This window comes from Lissotriton vulgaris, chromosome 3_1, assembly GCF_964263255.1.
Source record: "Lissotriton vulgaris chromosome 3_1, aLisVul1.2, whole genome shotgun sequence".
In the NCBI taxonomy this organism is placed as follows: domain Eukaryota; kingdom Metazoa; phylum Chordata; class Amphibia; order Caudata; family Salamandridae; genus Lissotriton; species Lissotriton vulgaris.
Window position 1 is genome coordinate 1,218,292,890 of NC_141689.1, and position 19,633 is coordinate 1,218,312,522.

Here is a 19,633-nt window from a genome sequence, read left to right on the forward strand (position 1 = left end):
CACACTTAGTGGACAAAATGGTAGGAACTTCTTTTAGTTCTAAGTATGGAGAAACGGTGCAGCAAAACCTTTGACACGGTAGAAATCACAGTGGCTGTCTCGAGCAATGCAACTTCCTTTTTCAAGCCACTCAATATCCGGACATTGAGACAGGAATTTGAAGGCATCAGCTAAAATGGACGTTCTCAAAACTAAAAATGGAGAGCATAAACAATGGCCAGTGAAATATCTTGCAAATAGTAGGTTTTGAGATAGAAATAAAGAAGTGCCAAACCATTGTTTATTACTCATTTCTGTTTAAGATCCAGTCTTTTCCTCTCACTCTTAGCTGATTTTTCCTCATAGCTCCCTTTCTTCCCCATCGCCCTAATGCCTGCAGGAGGTCAATTCACAGCATCAGGTGCGTAGCAGGCTGCCACATGACAATACTCATGTCTCCTCTTTCATGACTCTCCGCACCTACCGTCTTCCCTCTTTCCTATTCTGCCAACCCACATTCCCCTCTTATCTTGACTCTGCAGCAAGCAGAAGCACTCTCCAAGAATGTTTGGCCTCTACTTTATCAAATGCATTGAAACCCATGCACCCTCTTGCATTTAGCCTTTCTTCAGCCACCACCTCCATGCTAACTGCCACTGTGTAGATATCAATATAATGCATGCTTTACTTGTTCCGGTTCAGCGCCAAATCCTGGATGCTGCATCTTCCTTAACCCAGATGCCCACTTGAATGAACCAAAAGGCTACTGCGAGAACTTCCAACGTAATGGAAACTTCTTCCTCCGGACAGCACTCATATGCTTCTTACACCCCTTCACTGGTCTCTAATGATCCAGTCTCTCCTATGGACCCTGCTAGCCCAAACCTAGAAGCTACAGTGCAGAGCTTCACCAAAGCTCCATTGGATGTTTGGACCAATATCGCACTTGCTTCATGAGAGTCCAGTATTGCAGTCGCCCTGGCCCTCCGCCATAACCCTTCTAGATTTCCTCCTACGGTTTTATTGGTTCGCCATTTGCTGCCAGGAGTGCCTTCCATGGTCTCAGCCGGTGTGTCTATTGCATAAGAAACCCCAAATTTAGAAGCAGGTGACATACTTTACAATATATAACACAATAAGATGACAGACAGAGTGCTGAAACTTTTCAGACACTCACCTCTAGTCACGGATCTGAGCTGAATCCATCGTCGTTCTTCTGCTCACTAAGCCACCCCAGTTTGGACCCAGCCATATGCAAATCAGTCTTGACCCTGCTCCTCATAGGAACAGTCCAGCCCGAACTTCCAAGCCAGGTGACAGGTCCTCCCTGGAGCAGAAACAAGCATCTTGGGACCGGTTTCATGGCATCACCCCTCATCAGCTAGGCTAGCTTGAATCCAGAGGCAAAGTGAGCAATGGACACACATCTGGGCATACCCTGGATTTCGGCCCATATCTCTGTACTGAGGTGAATGTTTGACATTGTTCAGCATTCTATCCATCCATTTTTCTTTATACTTTACAATACCACATCTTCCTCTGTCAGAACGCCCTCTTTCTCTGTCTGCCTTCATTTTCACCCTAGTGCCTGGAGGTGGCCAGACACTGGCATCAGTGGCTTAACAGGCAGCCACAACTAATGTCATCGATATTCAACATCATTTACTCAAATGTAAACTGATGACACGATAATTAATAAATTAAGTTTATTTATTGTTTCAGTTTGTGTTATTTATAGAAGACAGTCGACAAAAAGCAAAGAACTTCCCCGCATTAACGATTCTTGTGGCTTCTCCATAGCTATGTGAAACCTATTCCCACGTGGCTATCAACTTCTACAAACAAAAGCTAACATTAAAAAAACGGAGGTCCTTATTTATATGTGCCAGATAAATATGTTTAATACCATATAAACATTAATTATGTCACTGCACCTAGAATGTGCAGAATCGCCGCTGGTTTGGCAGTTTGTACACATAAATTATGAATACCTTTCAGATGTACAATCTGTAAAGAATGTTCCGCGTTTATTTGTGAGAATAAACGCTCAACAAAAAGCTTAAGTTAAACAACATGTTATTTTTCACGCTATGATGCAATAACGTTTCATTTGAAATGCTGTAGTACCTAATTAGTTTAAACCAGTCGAATGTTATAAATTTGCTGTAATCTGATTATTACACGTGTCATATGTTTTGGCCACTGCAAGTGAAAGTCTGAGAGCCATCCAGGCATTGACAGCTGTCCCCTGTCCAGGCCTGATAAATGACAGCCTTTTGTTCCAATACTCCCTGCCTCGTTTCATTTGCAGGCCCCAAAGCCTCTGTGCAGTTCGCCTGGTTTTATCCAACGCCGGACATGTTCTGAAGACATCCATTTGAAGCACTTGGGCCTAAGAGCAGTGCATGAACCCCTGCTCCAGGAAATGACGGAGTTATTCACGCCTCGTTCTGGCGCGTCATTGGTCATAGACCCAAATACCGACTGGGAGGGTCAAGCTGGCCCTTTGGATCTTCTTCTAGCTTTGGCTTCAATCTACCTGACATACAGCAAGTACCAACCCGCGAGAGCATTGACATGCACAGTGCACTCCCGAGGCGAGGCCAGAGGCTCAAACCTTCCCGAGTTATCAGCTGTTCAGATGCTTCAAGGCCCTTTGCTACATTGCAAGATTCCCTGTTATCCCCTGTGGGATTTATCAAAGGGCAGGACTCGTGATATGGGAATTCTGGTTAATTTACTGTACAATAATTTTATCTGCATAACAGAAGATAAGTGCAGGCCAACTCGAATCAGAATCCTTTCTCTAAAAGGGAGCCACATGTAGCAGGTTTGTCACTATGGCAATATATACGTGTAGTTGAGTCGTGACAATTAATTGGGATTTTTTTTGGTACTTATCTCATCCACACAAATTATGCAGAAGAGACCCAATTATGTTGTGCAAGGTCAAAGTGAGCTCGTATTCGAAAGTGGCTTTAAAACGTGCCACGTGTGTTCTTCGCTGCAGAGTTGACTTTGATAAACAGTCACAAATTGGGGTCTGCATTGGATATCCATGGAGCGAAAGTAAAAGGGCAAATTAATGGTGGAATCAGCGCAGCGAGCTATAATTGTTGAAAACAACCTTCACTGAATATGGGAGCTGTTAAGCACAGGGATGCCACCATCTACTGTAGGGAAGGAAACATCGTGCCACAAATCTATTATTATATTACCTTGTGTTTACTCCATTGTCTATTTTGATCGTGCTTTGGATAGTTTGCCCAACAGAATTCACCTTTAAGTGATACACACTCTTCACGTCTTGGATTGGAGTGTGCAGCGCAACTGGCAATTCGTTGCACCCAGATGAATATCGCTCAATATGAATTGTATTTTTGGCCTCCATGGGTACCGATCCAGTGTCAAGCGAATGGGGTGGCACTGAAAACTCTCACAAGAAGTCACTTTTTATTTCTGTCACACACAATTTAAGTCCATGATGTTTCTTTAGCGTCGAAATCATGAATTTTAGGCATCCACAGACCATCAACGTAGCTGGTTGTGGACTGTCGAGTATTATTACATGCAGGGGGGCACCCTGGTGGAATTGCTGAAGTTAGCTGGGATGTGTGTGATGTCACTAAATGAGTTTTCAACAGCAGGAGGGTACCAAATAGGATGTCGTTGGTGCCTTCTTAGTGTATGTAATGGAAAATATATGCTGTATGCATCAAGGTGAATGTCTCATGTAAAGAGGGAAGGAGTATTAGTTGTTCAATTCACTCCGAGCAATTTTATCATTGAGACCACTGATGTGTGTTGATAAGCGGAAAACCCAGTTCTGTTTTTTTTTTTTAACAATGTGTTTTTGTTCATATAATGGTGGCCCTTCAGTATTGTCCAACATATGTCATCTGGAGAATGGCTTGCAGTGAGGTCGTCTGCTCATCTTTGTACTGGATTTTTTACATCGTGTAGTATTACTTCGATGTTGCATGATTCTCACTTTTACTGCTCTAGTTGTCATGCCTATATAGCCCGACAGCAGACATTGACATAGTCAATCTTGGAAAGGACGTATAATGCCACTACATAACTCGAAGCTCAGACAGGATGACCCTTTTGTTCCTGAGGTGTTTAATTTGGTAGGATCATGCAGAAATTACAACATTAATTTGTATCTCCAAGGACAAGTCTTTGTCAGTTTTAAGCCCTACGTCTTTTACCGCATTGACTGATTACATGGACACCTCAAGTTTAGAGGCCAGAAATTAGTATTCCATAAAGTGTTGAGACACATATCAAAATTTCTGATTCAATTCCAACAACTTTTTACTCATTCAGGTTTGGATAGAAGCAAGCCAGGGCTTAATAAATTCCTGAACCACTTCTGTAGGGCCAGTCGAAGTGAAACATAAACTGTGTGTCATCAGTTTATGCCATATAGTCCAAGTCAAATAAATTAATAAGAAGGATCAAAAGTCATAAATGTCAAATGAAAATAAGCAGCTCTGGAGGACTCCACATTTCATCTGAGTTACCTTGGATCTGAAAGGCGCCATTTGTAATGAATACATTTGAACTGTCAAATATGTAGAGAAACATGCAAGGGCAGACTCAGCTGAAAGGCCTATCTCTGGCAAACTGTTGCTCATGTTAGCATGATCAGCTGTGTCAACTCTGTGAAGAGATCTAAGTGGATGGGATCTATGGACCCCAGAGATCCTTGCAAACAGTTCACACAGGGAGATTTCAGCACAACAGTTGCTAATCCCTCAATGCTACGTGTAAAACTGGTACTAAGCCTGGTAAGGATTGTGATGGTGCTACCCCTCAAAGTCCTTCCCAAATGTGACTGTGAGCGAATGAGAAAATAAAATCTCTCATTCAAGTGTGGTCAAACAATAATAAATAACTCCCAGCTGCTTCATCACTAGTGGGCTTTGACAATGGCTGTGTTGGTAAGTGATCGCTAAGCAAGTGTTTTGCACAAGACACCTACATTGAGCACACACCAGTCCTTATATGGTTTTCCATGCCTACCAATCAGAACCCAAAACATCCACTATTCTTACTTTCTGATGCCACAGGAACAATTAGAAAGGCAACCATCTTGCTATATAACCTTTCTTATATGTCCACCACCCAAGTCTGTACTTTAGTCACAGACAATTAGGGACAATTAAGGACAAGCTGACGGTATGTATTTCAAGAATCACAATACATCTCCATTAGTGTTTCATCTGTGTGACAATTGGACTGATGACCCATCGTAACTACAGGAAAGCAGTCCCACAACATATTTGTTATTTCAAACCCTAACACAGATCCTCATCACTGAGCTTCTGTTCATTCTTAATAAGAGTGTATTAGCAATGCATAGCTGTCAATAGTCTAGTACCAGAAATATGGGCGGCAAATGAAAGGCTCTCTGTAAAATCATTGTATGACTACCAGATGCTGCTACCACATTGGCCTAATATGAACAAATAGCTATCAAGATCTCAATATTACTTTGAGTGCTTTGAAAACAACATACCACAGGCTAAACTGAGAGCACAATTACAGGGATTGTCTTTTTAGAAGGTTATTCCAACATGTTGGTTGGTACATTTGGGAATGTATCAACGGTCACCTTGCCGAAAACCAATTACCAGTTTTATTTACAGGTCACACATTTCTAACAGATATCTCCAGGTGCCCAAAAGCCAAATAAACAATATGGAAATATCGAACAAGACATTTACAGTCAGATTAGTGAGACAAGACAACTGGACTGTCTCAACAGTTTTCTGAAATTCAGCAGTGATGGCTTGCTTATGTTGTTAAGAGGTAAGGAGTTCCACATGCTTGGATCCAATGTGGCAAATTTGTGATCTGCTTTTACCTACAGTTCTGCCCTGGGGACCCATTGTGCATTATACAACCAAAAGAAGGTGTGGTGTACACACACACACACACACACACACACACCCCCACACTCACACTGCCCATCCCCCCATCAGAAATGTACTTTCCTTTAGCATCCACTGTTAATTCTTCAGTGCTAAAATGAAATCCTGCAGTATCAGGCCACTCCTCTAAAGAACCAAACAAAAGAAACAAACAAAGACCAACTAAGTGATTGAGCCAGAGGACCTAAGCTCCACTTAGTCCCCCTTGGCCACAATAAATGATCTGGAGCAATCAATTCATCTGCCTGTACCTCAGTTCCCTGACATGCAAACAGTGGAGTCCCTGCAAAGCGGGCTAACATACATTCTTATGCTGCACACAAGCAAGGCATTTACAACTTCAGCAGCAGCACAAAGTCCACGGCCAAAAGCAAATAGCAAAGAGTGATCAACCTTCCATAAGTATGGGATAAATGTAGTTTTTTCATTACGTTATCATTCCATCTCAGATGCCAAGTGTGGTGGGGATAGAAAGTAGAACAGGAGATGCTTACCAAGCAGCCCGGGGTTGGGAAATCTCCAAGAATCGTTGTATGTTGAATACTGAGGGTGGCTGTACGGACTTCCGGAGAAATCACCACCTGCATTTAATGGAGGGAACAGATAAGCAGAAGGTTAGGCAGTGTCAAAGAGAAGTATTAGAATACAAGGAGGCATCGGGTTGGTCAGTCTAACTGTTGGCATAGTTTTTATTTAATATTCAGATCAGAATTTTAGGAGAACTGTAAAAAATGATAATCGAAGTCGAAGATACAGTAATGACCATTGACCAAAAAGTGAAGAAAATGGTTTGCACGCCCTGAGCAGTTTTCTGGCTTGTGTAAAGATGAAAACAGAGATAAACGGTAGTGCAATTTACCCAGCATCGTACTCATTTAAAGTCAAAATATGGTATGTGAAGTTCTGTTTCCCTGGAACCTCTGGAAAAAATATTTAATCGTTTGAATCTTTGCAATTCTTGAGGCTGGCAAAGATTAAGTTGCATTGGCAGTGTTTGCACTCGCGCAGGAGGAGACGAACAGTGTTCACCTCATCTCCCACCCCCCTTGGCGACCCCTACATGATGTCCGTGAGGATGAGGTTACAGCTGCAACCATGTCACACAGTTTAAATAACGCGTTTATTGCTGACATGCTTTCTTAGTTAAAAAGAAGAAATTCCATATGGCAGAGGCAGCGTCGGATTGGTAGCGCGGGCACTCGGGCAATGACCAGGGGCCAGTGCCGAGTTCCAACTGTGGGCTGCTTTTTGGAGCAGTCAGGGGGTGCAGAATTGGGCGGTGTCGCTGTTGTTCGGATATAGCCAGTGGGTGTCTGAGTGGCCTTTCTGGAGGCAGATGGGCGCTCATTTACCTCATGTTTAGCAACAGGCAGAGGTGTCACTTTCTTTCTCTCGCAGGGCCGGCCCATTAATGTATGCATACCGAGCGGGGCAGGGGGCCTGAGCAGAAGTGGCCTGACTTGTTTACAGTCACCAGTGTAAATAAATCCCTGCATTTAATTGTATCTTCCTCCCCCTTTTTTTTTTTAAATACAATTTTGCCGAAGCAGTGTTTTGGTGAAAGGCAATATGCAAATGTGGGTCACTTTTTTTAGCGTGCCCGGGCCGATTTTGAATCCCAATCCAACCCTCGGCAGAGGCACGCACACATGCAGCCTTGTACGAGACTTGTGCCTGAGAGTGTCTGGAGATCCAATGAGGTGGCGCTCACAATTTCTAGACAAAATAGAGTGCACCCTGCTCTGAAAAGTGCAAGTGCCCTCCATAATAGAAAGTACATTTTTTTAAATGGAATGTAAACTTTGCCTTGTCCATTCATGGCGTTTGGAGAGCAGTCCATAACTGCAGATACACAGCTGGATAAAAAATATAGGAGTAATTAAAATATCTTATTATTGGCTTTCCAAAAATATTGGCCAGTTTTTTTCAGGAACATTTTGTAAAATCTTGGTTTTGCCTATTATTTAAACACTGGGGGCCTGATTCATAAAGGTAAATTTACACTTTTGTGTACGCTTAGTATTGTTTACTATTCACTAAGGGATTTAAGAGTGGTATCTTTACGAGTGCGCAGTCTGTGCACATAAAAATACCTACTTTTTATGCATTGGTACTCCACGCTCGTAAAGATACTACACACAAATCTCTTTGTGAATGGTGAACAATTGTAAACTTACACAAAAGTGGACATTTATCTTTGTTAATCTGGCCCTGGGAGACTAAAGCAATCCAATTGTTGTGTCCAACCATTAAATTAATCTGAAACCCTATACTCACCCCTACTCTCTAACTAAATTGTTTCCAAATCCCAAGCCATCTCTTTATACCTACCTTCCAATGCAACCTGACCTCATTTTATTTAATCTATCATTAATCCTATTCTTGTTATAACCTTAGCTCTAAACATAACCGCAACACTAAACCCATCACCTGAGCTATACCCCAACCAATGTCTGTCCATACTCTCTCATTTAGATTGTGGTAACATTATGTTTTGACTTTCCCTAAATACACCCTGGCCAAGCTTCAACTCAGACAAAATACAGGAGTACATCCCAGTTATTGGACGTTTACATTATGATCACCTCTCTAACCATGTGATTATCCTTCACTAAGTCCCAGCACCAAAAAGTGTAATCTCTAAATGTCTTTCCATCTGCCAGGACATGGATTCCTCACCTACCTGTCTTTGTTGTCCTTAATGCGCAGATCTAGCAAAGGTACCAGCATTTCGTCAATTTCTCTATGTTCAAATGACTTTTCCTATTTAGTTGCCTATCTTTGGAACATCTTGCTTTAGATATCAGAGGCTAGTGAAATACTATTTTCATTAGAAAATAATACAGACCTCGCTCCTTATCTTATCATTTAAAAATTCAGGCCTGTTCTGTCCACTCAGTTTTTGGTCTTTTTAGAAGTATACTAGCCAGTTCACAGAGGCCACGCAATCCACACAGGCAGTTCAAAGATGAGCGGGAGCCATGATGAAGTTAGATGAATAATCGTTTAATGAAAAGGACCCACAACTGCATCAACCACCAACAGTTCTAAAGAATAGCTGCTAACTGACAAAAGACTGAAGTTCCAGACCCAATACAACACGACGTCATCATGGCTCCAAGAAGGAATGCATATGACATAGGCAACAATATATGGAAAGCATATTGTACTTCTGCAAATACACATACACATGCCACATACTACATCACCTCATTTCCTTATATCACTCCCTTTCCTTAACCAAAAATAAGATTTAAGACATAATGTAATCACACAATTTGGAGGGTAATTTAATCATATGAGAAGTATGTGTGTACAGGTTTCTGTATAGTTGTTTCCACTATAACATTTTCCCTACCCAACCCATCACCACATTCATCAGGATTGTTGTCAACGCACAACTTCTCAGTAGACCTGGGAAACAAACCACCATGTTTGTCACCAGCCACATTGGTAGTAGGATTAACATCACTGCCATTACCATTTCCATTCATAAAAGCCCTGCTTGAAGAACTGTTTTTGCTGATTTGAGAATTGAACTGCCTGGTAGTCTGTACACAGGGTGACGAATAATTATCATTTACAACATCCGTGGACAACATAGAATTTTCAGAATTTCCGTTATCTGTCTTAGAGTACATGTGCCGAAAAATATCTGCTTGTAAAATAGATATTGGAACCACACTTTTTCTTTTCCACCATCCACTTCCTTCCAACAGTGCTTAATTAGTAAAAAAAAATAAGTGCCAGGGCTCTCGTCAGGGGCTAATGCAGCTTGCACCACTCATTGCCCCTGCCATGCTGCCAATGATAGTAACAACACATCTACCAACCATCACACTCCGACAAGTGTGACAATTCTAAGCCCCCAAATCTATAAAATGGCTCCGGGGGCAGGTAATAATTATTTTTAATGTATATTAAATGAATAATCGAATTTTGTTATGGTCATCTTGTGGCAGACTGTCACAAGCTACGGTATTGAAAATTTAGTGCCGGTGCTGAGTACCGGAAACCACCGGCTCACATTAAGCACTGCTTTCCATAAACACTGACGCTCTACTCAATTTAAGTATGTTCACAGGTAAAGAAACCTTAGATTCTCCTTTATTTACCCTGAATGTTTTTTTTTTAAATCAAAACCTATCATTCACATTCACGTGGACATTCTTGACACATTTCCTGTTGTCAAAATGTTTTTTTTGTGCTAGTTGTTTATACAATGCTGTATGTCATCCCATACATCATCCTGTTCCTAGAATCTCCAAATAAACACTTTCTAGACCTTCCCTCTTCTATCCTTCCATTATCCTTTTTCAATCCAAATACCAGATTCACATGTTCACCACTCAAATTAATTTCATATTTCCCTTTACTAATTCACCACTAATCCTTTTGGGTTCCTGAGTAGCGTTCTACTTGCCATAAAGTGCTTCAACACCTGTCCAGTGTACTAAGCACTATATAAATGCAATTACAATAACAATTATAATCCTCGTCATCATAATCACTATCCCTTGCCATAACCCGTAAGGTAAATCAGATAGCTGATGGCTACTAGCCAATCTATATATACCCAGGATAGTCACAGACACACCATATGAACCCACATATCACTACGCCATATTTCCCCAAAAGGAGCTTGAGACTCTCATAGGGTTTCAATAATACCTGACTCACGGAATGTGCCCTAATTGGGACACATGCAAATGGATTAGGTACAATTAGATTAATTCATCTTCCAGTGCAAAAGGCTGAATAGGTAAAGTGGGTCTCATCTCTGCTTCTATAAATTCCTGAAATAAATGAATCCTGCCTCAAACATTCACTTCTAGGTGTTTGCATTCTATATTTAAGTTGTTTCCAGCCTTTAAAAATTGCTGATTTACAGTTACGTATTTAAAAAAAATTATTAATTAATTACCTTTGTATGTAGTCATTTATATGGTGTAGAGAGATACATGTTTGTAAACAAGAAAAATATAGGGCCTTATTATGATGGCAGTCGGACAAGTGTCCGGCTGCCATCATTGCAGGATAGATACCGGCCAACTTGTAGTGGCAAATCCACCTGCCTAATTATGATCCGACTGCCATTCAGGTGGTCGGAAACATACCTATTTGTATTGTGGCTTGTGCAGCGGCCCGGAAAAGGTTTGCAGCACAAGCCACAAGAGAAATAGGCATGTTTCAGATATCCATGCAACGTGTCTCACAGGGTCCATGGATGTTTGGGAGGGCCCCGCATCTGCCCTTCTGGCCCCATGGCGGAGGCCAACCAGGAACGGGGGCACTGCTAGGGGCCCCCAATGTCCTTACTGTCTGCCTGAACATGGCAGTTGAACCGCCATGTACAGGCCGAGGGAAACGGACATCATAATCCCTATGACAATTCCCCTATTGCAGGGATAATGGTCCAACAGCAGCCCGACGGGCTCCTTGAACCCGTCGGAAAAGTAGCGGTCGGTCCCTACAGCGATGAGGTCCAACCACCGGAACAGAATCCAGCGGTCGGACTGCTTCAATTAATGGCGGTGGGACCACCAACAACGGGCAGTCGGTGGCGGTCCCACTGCTATTGTAATGAGCCCCATAGTGTTAAAGACATTTTATCATTATATTTAAATTAACCCTGGGCGTAGTCCACATAGTGGGGCTACGCGGAGGGCCACGGAGTTGGAAACGAACTCTGTGGAGCTCCGCTACGCCGCCTGCCTCCACCCCTATTAAGATATAAGTTACAAGTAATTTGAAAAAAGTAAAACCACTTACCTGTTTACTGCGGCGTCACCGGGCTGCCTTCCTCCTCTTCCTCGACATATGGGTACTTCTTGAGAGAACTGCGCATGCGCATTTCATAGCGCGCTGCAGCGCGCAATGTAAATTGTTTTATTTATTTATTTACGTCCACTAAATCCCCCACCCCCCAACTCTGTCCCTCTCCTGCCGCGCACCACCACCCCACTGCCCCGCAACACTCCCTCGGTGAGCCGCCACTGGTGTGGAGTAGGGCCCTCTGACTCCCCCCACCAGTCAATAATGACCAATGAGTGCCATTCTCTTGATAGTGTTGCTTGAAATTACCTCATATGATTAACTCTTACCTGTACCAGAGGTTTTTAGTACAATATTTTTAATTTCTTTAATTATATACCATAAGAGATTTATATGCCATGGATTTTCTCCTTAAAAAATTTTGTCAATGAAAAATATATATCTTCAAATGTATATGTGTTAGTGGACGCTGTTAATATAGAAAAAGTCAATCCTAATTTGGAAAACGATACTTCATTTATGCGAACGAAATCACATCCTTTTAACAAAATCGCCAGTTGTGAACTCCACAGCAACCCTGACTCGCAAATATGTAGTCAGACAAGCCCTGAGACCTAGCCCCGGGGTTACTTATTGATAGGCTACAGCCATCAGACAAATGCACACACAGGAAACCTTACATCAATCCCTTAGACAGGAGCAGCAACATTTCAGTGGTCAAGGGAGATTGGCTCCAATAAATCACATATGATGGGATGGGGTATGCGCGCTCCTAAAACACTATAAATTCAGATGGCACATGAGTCAGGAACATATAGCCAATCAGGACAAGGCACACACAGTGATCACACACTCCCTATGCCGGACATCTGGACACAATACCTACTGGAAGCAATGTGTCCACGCAAGGTTGAGGCCCACCTGTATTTAACATTAGACAATTAATGTATGACTCCAAAGGCAGCAACCTACATTCCTCAATATATATGGATCACCAGAAACCTTTATCACCTATGATGAACTGTATAAAAGAAGGCCACAGGTCTATTGTAAATTGAGACAGTTCTCTGACCCTGTGCCTGTAACTGTTCTCCTGGTCACTATGTTTAACTAAACAAACTGTTAATATTTTGCCAAAAGTCTCTTGTCTCTTGTTTTTTTTAAGGTATTTTGTGTTCAAGTAACAACGTGATATGAATACATTTTGTACATTGAATTTTCAAATAGGTATTCACAGCTGAGGTCTACAATGGAATGTTAGAGAAATCATAAGGCACATACAATCACAATGTGTGCTCATCTGCAAAGCTGTGACTATTTGTTAACTACTCTGGGACGCATACCAGTCTATAATTGTTTGCTCACCAACCCATCTCATGCAAGACCCAGCCAGATGCAAATCAGCCCTGGTCCTGCTTCAAAAGGAATAGTCCAGCTCAAAATGCCAATACCAGATCCCCTCAGAGCAGGAAACAAATCAAGCAATCCACCAATCACTTTTTTTCTCCTCCTTGTGATGGCCTAAGTACGAAAGTATGGTCTGGTGCAGGCCTTGTCCTCACTGGGCTATACAACTCCAGCTGCGCCCTACTGATGAATACCAAATAGGCAGCAACTGGCCTGGGGTTGATTGTATTCCTTTTCAATAGTGAAATGGAGTGGTAGTTCAAGTTGCGCTGTTCTTATTGAACCAGGACCAAAACTAATTAGCATACAGGCCCCGTTCCTTGTCTGAGGTGGCATGGCGGGTAAAACAGCGATGTATTGGAATGCTTCTCAGAGTAATTACCAGTGGCTGAGATTCATTCAAGCAATCCATCCATCCATCACTTTTTTAGTTTCCTCAGCATGACAATCCGGAGCGTCATGACCACTTTCCCTTTAAAAAAAATTGTCCTAACGAAAGTTTCATTCGTAAGATATTGAAGACTTCTCTAAAAGGTCCTCTAGAGTTAAGATGGTTGGGGCAGAGATATGTCTGTCTTTGATACCAGAGTGACTATTTTAGGACGTGCAGCTTAGAAATGTGTGGCCAGGCTTCTTTTCTCACCTTCCTACCCACCTTTTTCAAAGTGAGCACTGGTTAGCAGGAAAAGCATGATCAGTGCTAAATTGGTGATTAGTGCTGTTCACTCTTTTAGTGTCTTAATTTATTGTGGTGATTGGGCAAGTTGTGTTTCTGCTGGTCACTGGTAGGTTACAAATGGAAAACAATAAAGAAATATGAAAGTAAAATTGTTACTAAGAGGTATTTTAAAGAAGTGCGCAGAAATCAGTAACCTGAACTCGGTAGTCCGATAGACAGAAACTCCATAGGGGGATCAAATGGGGAGTAGGAAGATCAAGCTGAAGTTAACAAAGTAAGAGACCTTTCTTACTAGGACTTATACAGAAGGAATGGAATGGGATAAAGATCTGAATGAATGAGGGCATCTGCAGTGCTTTCAATGGTCAGGCACTGCCCTGTACAGGGTATTTGCAAGACTTTAATTTGAAAATTAGAGTGCCCGCAGTTCTGGACACTCCTTCAATATATTTAATGGAAGAGTACCAGCACTTCTCAGGAGCAAATGGGTACTCTGGACAGTGTGCCCCAGTACTTTACAACCCCCCGCTGAAGAAACCCTCTGCCAACCTGATGGACCTCAAGAACTTCAGACCCATCTCTGCTACCCTTTCCAGCAAAGGTCGTTGAGAAGGCCCTCAACACCCAACTTTCAGAGTTCATCAATGCAAACCACATCTTGGACCTCTCCCAATCCGGCTTCCGAAGCAACCACAGCACCGAGACTGCCCTCCTTGCCACCACAGACAATGTCCACACCCTCCTCGATTGAGGCAAAACTGTAGCCTTCATCCTCCTGGACATCTCGGCTGCTATCAATACTGTCTCCCATCGCACCCAATGCACAAGACTCCACGATGCCAGCATCCACAGCAATGCCCTGGAATGGATCTGCTCCCTCCTCACTGTCCGAATGCAGTGTGTCAGACTACCACCTTTTCACTCTGAACCCACAGAGATCAACTGCGGGGTGCCCCAGGACTCTTCCCTGAGCCCCACTCACTTCAACATCTAAATGGCCCCGCTTGCAGCCATCATCAGGATCCACGTACACAACATCATCTCTTGCGCAGACGACACCCAGCTGATTCTCTCACTCATCAAGAGCAACTTCCACAACGGAATGAAGACTGTCGCCACCTAGATGAAGGACACATGCCTCAAGCTCAACTCAGAGAAGACCGAAGTACTCATCCTGGGCTCCTTCCCTTCCACCTGGGATGGCTCCTGGTGGATGGACCCCAGCCCTGGGACCCAACTCCCCACACCCACAGACCACACACAAAACCTCGGCATCATCCTGGAATTTTTGCTCACCATGAACTGCCAGATTAATGGCATCTCATCATCCTGCTTCCACACGCTACGCCTACTTCGACAGATCTTCACGTAGATCCCCACTGAGTCCAGAAAGACGTTCACCCATGTGCTCATCAGCAGCAGACTCAACTACGGTAACGCACCCTACACCAACATCACCCAGAAACCCAAGATACTGCAGAACATCCAGAATACCTCTGCCTGAACATCCCATGCCACAGGCACATCACTGGTCACCTGAGAGACCTCCACTGGCTCCCAGTCAACAAAGAATCACCTTCAAGCTCCTCACACATGCCTACAAAGCCCCACACATGTTGGACCTGCGTACCTCAACCACCGCCTCTCATTCAACACACCCACCAGAAACCTCTGCTCCGCCCAACTGGCCTTGGCAACCGTTCCACGTATCTGCAAGACCACGGCTGGAGGAAGACCCTTCTCCTACCTTGCAGAAAAGACCTGGAACACCCTGCCTCTCCACATCAGACAGTCACAGTCACTGTCTCAATTCAGGAAGGAGCTCAAGACCTGGCTCATCAACTGAAGTGCAGTGCCCTCTATGCTTCAGCAGTGCCCTCACCCAGCGCCTTCTGCCCCTTACGGGTGAGTAGGTATGCTTTATGCTTTACAAGACACTTGATTGATTGCAGTACAATACCAGTACTTTTATATTTCTATTTAAAGCACTGGGCAACTGTGAGATCTAAGAAAGCACCCACTAAACAAGACAGAGTAGGCACTATACCAGAGAAAGGCCAGTTGCTAATTTAGCAGACATCAGTGCAGTCCAGAATGACCCAGCTTAACTGTGGCATTTTTTCCACAAAGCACGTTTCTGTAACTTTCTGTTCCAAGTTATGCTTCACCATCACACATCCAGAAAATGTAACTTAAGAAAACTAATGAAATGAAAAATACTTTAGCATAGATATGTGCATATTTTATAAATAGTATTTTTAAGAAATAAAACCCCTAAAAATGTAACAGATTACTGAATTACAGGCTACTTGTAAGGTTACATTTCATTCGCAAGTAAAATCTAACAGCTTACAAAGGCACATCACTTTGAGACCATCTGTTTCCCTAACACACGAAAGACAATGGAGGCTGCTTTTCGAGCCATCCATTCTCTTGCGTGAACAAGAGTAGGAATATGATTCGCCATTGTATTTGTCTGTTGCTTTTATTCATATCCTTTCATTTGTTTCTATCCTTTAATCATCTCTACATTTCATATTGTCAAAGTTACGTGCACGCACTCACCCAGTGACATTGAAGCATGAGCACACACAGATGTGTGCAAACACACACATGCACAGGCATACATATTCCTCTCATAAAAATTCCGAAGGCCATCTCTTGAGGAAACTTTGGTACCTGACAGGGTGAGGAGCCAAGTTATCTATTCTTTATGCTTGGCTGCTGAGGCTGCTCTTGCTCTAGAAACCACTCTGGTGATCCAGGAATCACAGAGCACCATCAGCTCAGCGACAATGTTACTTACTCCCTTGACCTTACCCACTTTGCATATACAGAGTGCAGCACTGTACCGAGACTGCATAGATCGCCACCACTGACCACATCAGGTCCCTCCTCAACCGCGGGGAGACAGCAGCCCCTCCATGGCCAAGGACCACCATACATCAACCAGTGCCTTTACTACCACTACACTTCCAGACACCTGCGCTCTAGCCCCGCTTCCCTCACCCTTGCTCAAACTTTCTATATCCGCCAAAGCAACGGTGGAGGACACTCCTTCTACTACCTTGCCGCCAAGTCCTGGAATGACTTGCATCTCCGAACGTCATCCTCTCTCCCTGAATTCAGAAAAGCACTCAAGACCTGGTTCTTTGACTGTTCCCAGCAAGAACCCAGCGCCTGAAAAATCCTCACAGGTGATTAGTCGGCTCAACAAATCCAAGTTGATAGATGCACAGGCCATACAAAATAAGAAAGAAAGACTGGAAGAAGGGGAAGGAATAAAGTGCAACTGCGAGCTTTAGTGACAGTGAGTGCGTGGAGGAGAGACCAATGGTGCCGGACGGAGAAGGGTAAAAACTGCATTTGATGACTAAACACTATATTAGTTCTCATGGATTTTATCACATGGATTCCAGGGCTAGTAATTCAGGTTTCTTGTCAGGCCTCTGTAGTGCACTGTGTGTCCCCACTAAATAGTGATGATATCCAGGAGTCCCAATAGTTACCTTTAACCACCCGACCTGCTAATGGCCAGTTGCAGATATGACTTGAAGAGCAGCTTCTTCAATTTGCACAATGAATCCAATTTTTTTAAAATTAAATTTGCACCTCGAAGTGACCTGGTTGATTAGAGGAAAGCAATCACAAAATGTGGCCTTCCACTCGTACATCCCTTAGTTACGCATTAAATTGAGTCAGGGTTGCATGATATGGGGCATGAGTACTTAAGTCGTCATTGTTTCAGGGCTGGGATGGCTTGCAGAATTTGGGAACTTCGAGGATTCAGAAACTTACATCTGATCTACTCCAACACTGAAAATGGTCACTGATTTGCTAATGTCAAGGGCTCTCAACAGGAAAAATGATTTCCATTGCTTAGGAAAAAAATAAAGGTTCGGTTGCTCAAATGTGGTGATGTTTCCCATTTCGCAATAGCACCTTGTGTACAATTATGCATGCAAAAACGCCTATGCTTTGATGCAAGTGCAAATTCACAAATAGGTTTCCTTTCCAACAATACACATAGCAACTAGTAACTTTCTCAGACTATAACCCGGAAAGCATTTGTGAATTCCAACTATGCAGAAAGCTGAAAATACAAAAGGTTATAAATCCGTGGGTGTAGATTAATGTATCATTCTGTCTATGCGGTCAACTCCGCCTATGAAAGGTCAAAACACACCACATTTCACTTAAATGAGCCATTTGATCAATAATGTAACAATACGTCTCAAAATCCAAGCATATGGTAAAAAAGCAACATACTTGAATACGTATTGTTGGTGATTGAGATTAGGGACTCATTAAGCAGAACTGTTTTTCTCTACTATAGATAAATATTGTCCCACTGACTGTAAATGTTCTATTATTCTCACAATGGTTGATATTTTTGTAAGCAATGTTTAGAACATGATATGTATGTCAGATAGTAGTCTGATACCATGCCAGGGATACACTACTCTGCATGTATTGCTGTATCACTCACATCCTTCATATATTTCAAAGCCATCACCATGGGACATGGAGATTTGTAACATTTGCAGTTTGTTTACATGGTGGACATCTTCTGGTGTACACACTCAGCTTGGCTGTCACTGGAGCCATTCTGAAAGTTTGCTTCCTGACACAAACCTGTTACTACACATGAAGTTCATGCCATCGCCCTACACTGAATGATGCTGTCAAGGACTGACTGAACAATGCATATCCTTTGTATGTCGGGTTTCCAAAAAGTATAGAATGATTGACTCTCACACTGTAACTCAGGTGCAGAAAGAAACTTAACCCTGCACTAAGAACACACTACTATTTTTAATTTAGAAGAAATTAACTTGCTTCCTTTGTGTGTCTAAGCAAATGATTTACACATCAAAAATAAAATGAATTGTTTTGATTTGACTCTCCACCTCCAGCAGACACCTTGCTGAAGGAATATAATTCTCCCAACCTGCCTTATGACTTTGTGTTTGCTTTCTAACATCTCCTTTTGTGGAAGTAATCCCATGGGTCATAAATTTCCTCTGCAAATCCCAATAACAATCATAATCTAGGTGCTTTGGTTATGCTTGGCTGCATGAAGAACATGACTAAATACTGCACTTAGCAACCTAAATGCGTAAAAGCAGTCTGTGTTTTGCAGTGTGAGCACTGTTACAGCTTCGCTGTTAACGGGTGACAAATTCTGTCTCTGCGTTTATTCTTGTTTTTGAAGTTGCGTAAGGTAATGTACAATGCCTTTCAGAGGAATTAATTTTTATGTTAAAAGCACAGCAAGGTCGCAGAGTCGCAAAGCTGTGTGTTTCCACCTCATTCCATTCTATCACTACCTCTCCGCCATGGTCAGACGCATTACCTCCTCGTCTTTCTTCCTGGATGCAGTTCTCATGCATGATAATTGCATGATACTTCAATTATCTAGCTGAAACTCAAAAGGTTCCCCCAAGATGGCCCCCGTTACCTATGAGCCACCACAAAAGGGAGGAACAAACAAAGCACTTCCTGTAACATACCACGCCAAAAGACACAAGAAAACGGGAAATAGTCATCCGCCATGACCAGTGGGAGGGCAGGACTCAGGACTGCATCCAGGAAGACCAGAACTCGGAGTAATGAAGATTACCGGTAAGAAACCGGGGCATTAGCGGTGAGGATCAGAATAAAGTTCAATCTTCAAGATGACAGCTGTGACCCACTGAGATCAACCATGCACTGAACTTTGCTACCAGGAGATCTATTTGCACGTGTGGGCATCCATGTTTCACTTCCATCCTCTGAATAGTGCATTGTGAGTTACACCACCTCCAGATCAACCATGTGACATAGTGTTTATGAACTTGGTGGTAAGAGCAGT

The 19,633-nt window shown here is 42.8% G+C and overlaps 1 protein-coding gene across 4 annotated transcripts in view; it reads right to left on the bottom strand.

Annotated features, from left to right (window-relative positions):
• Positions 1-19,633, bottom strand: part of PAX5 (paired box 5) — a 547,862-nt gene that overhangs the window by 22,930 nt on the left and 505,299 nt on the right. For all 4 annotated transcript variants that reach the window (XM_086961679.1, XM_086961678.1, XM_086961677.1 and 1 more), the window contains one exon: positions 6,413-6,499. In XM_086961679.1, coding sequence (XP_086817805.1) covers positions 6,413-6,499 — 87 coding nt within the window. The remainder of the gene's footprint in view (positions 1-6,412; positions 6,500-19,633) is intronic.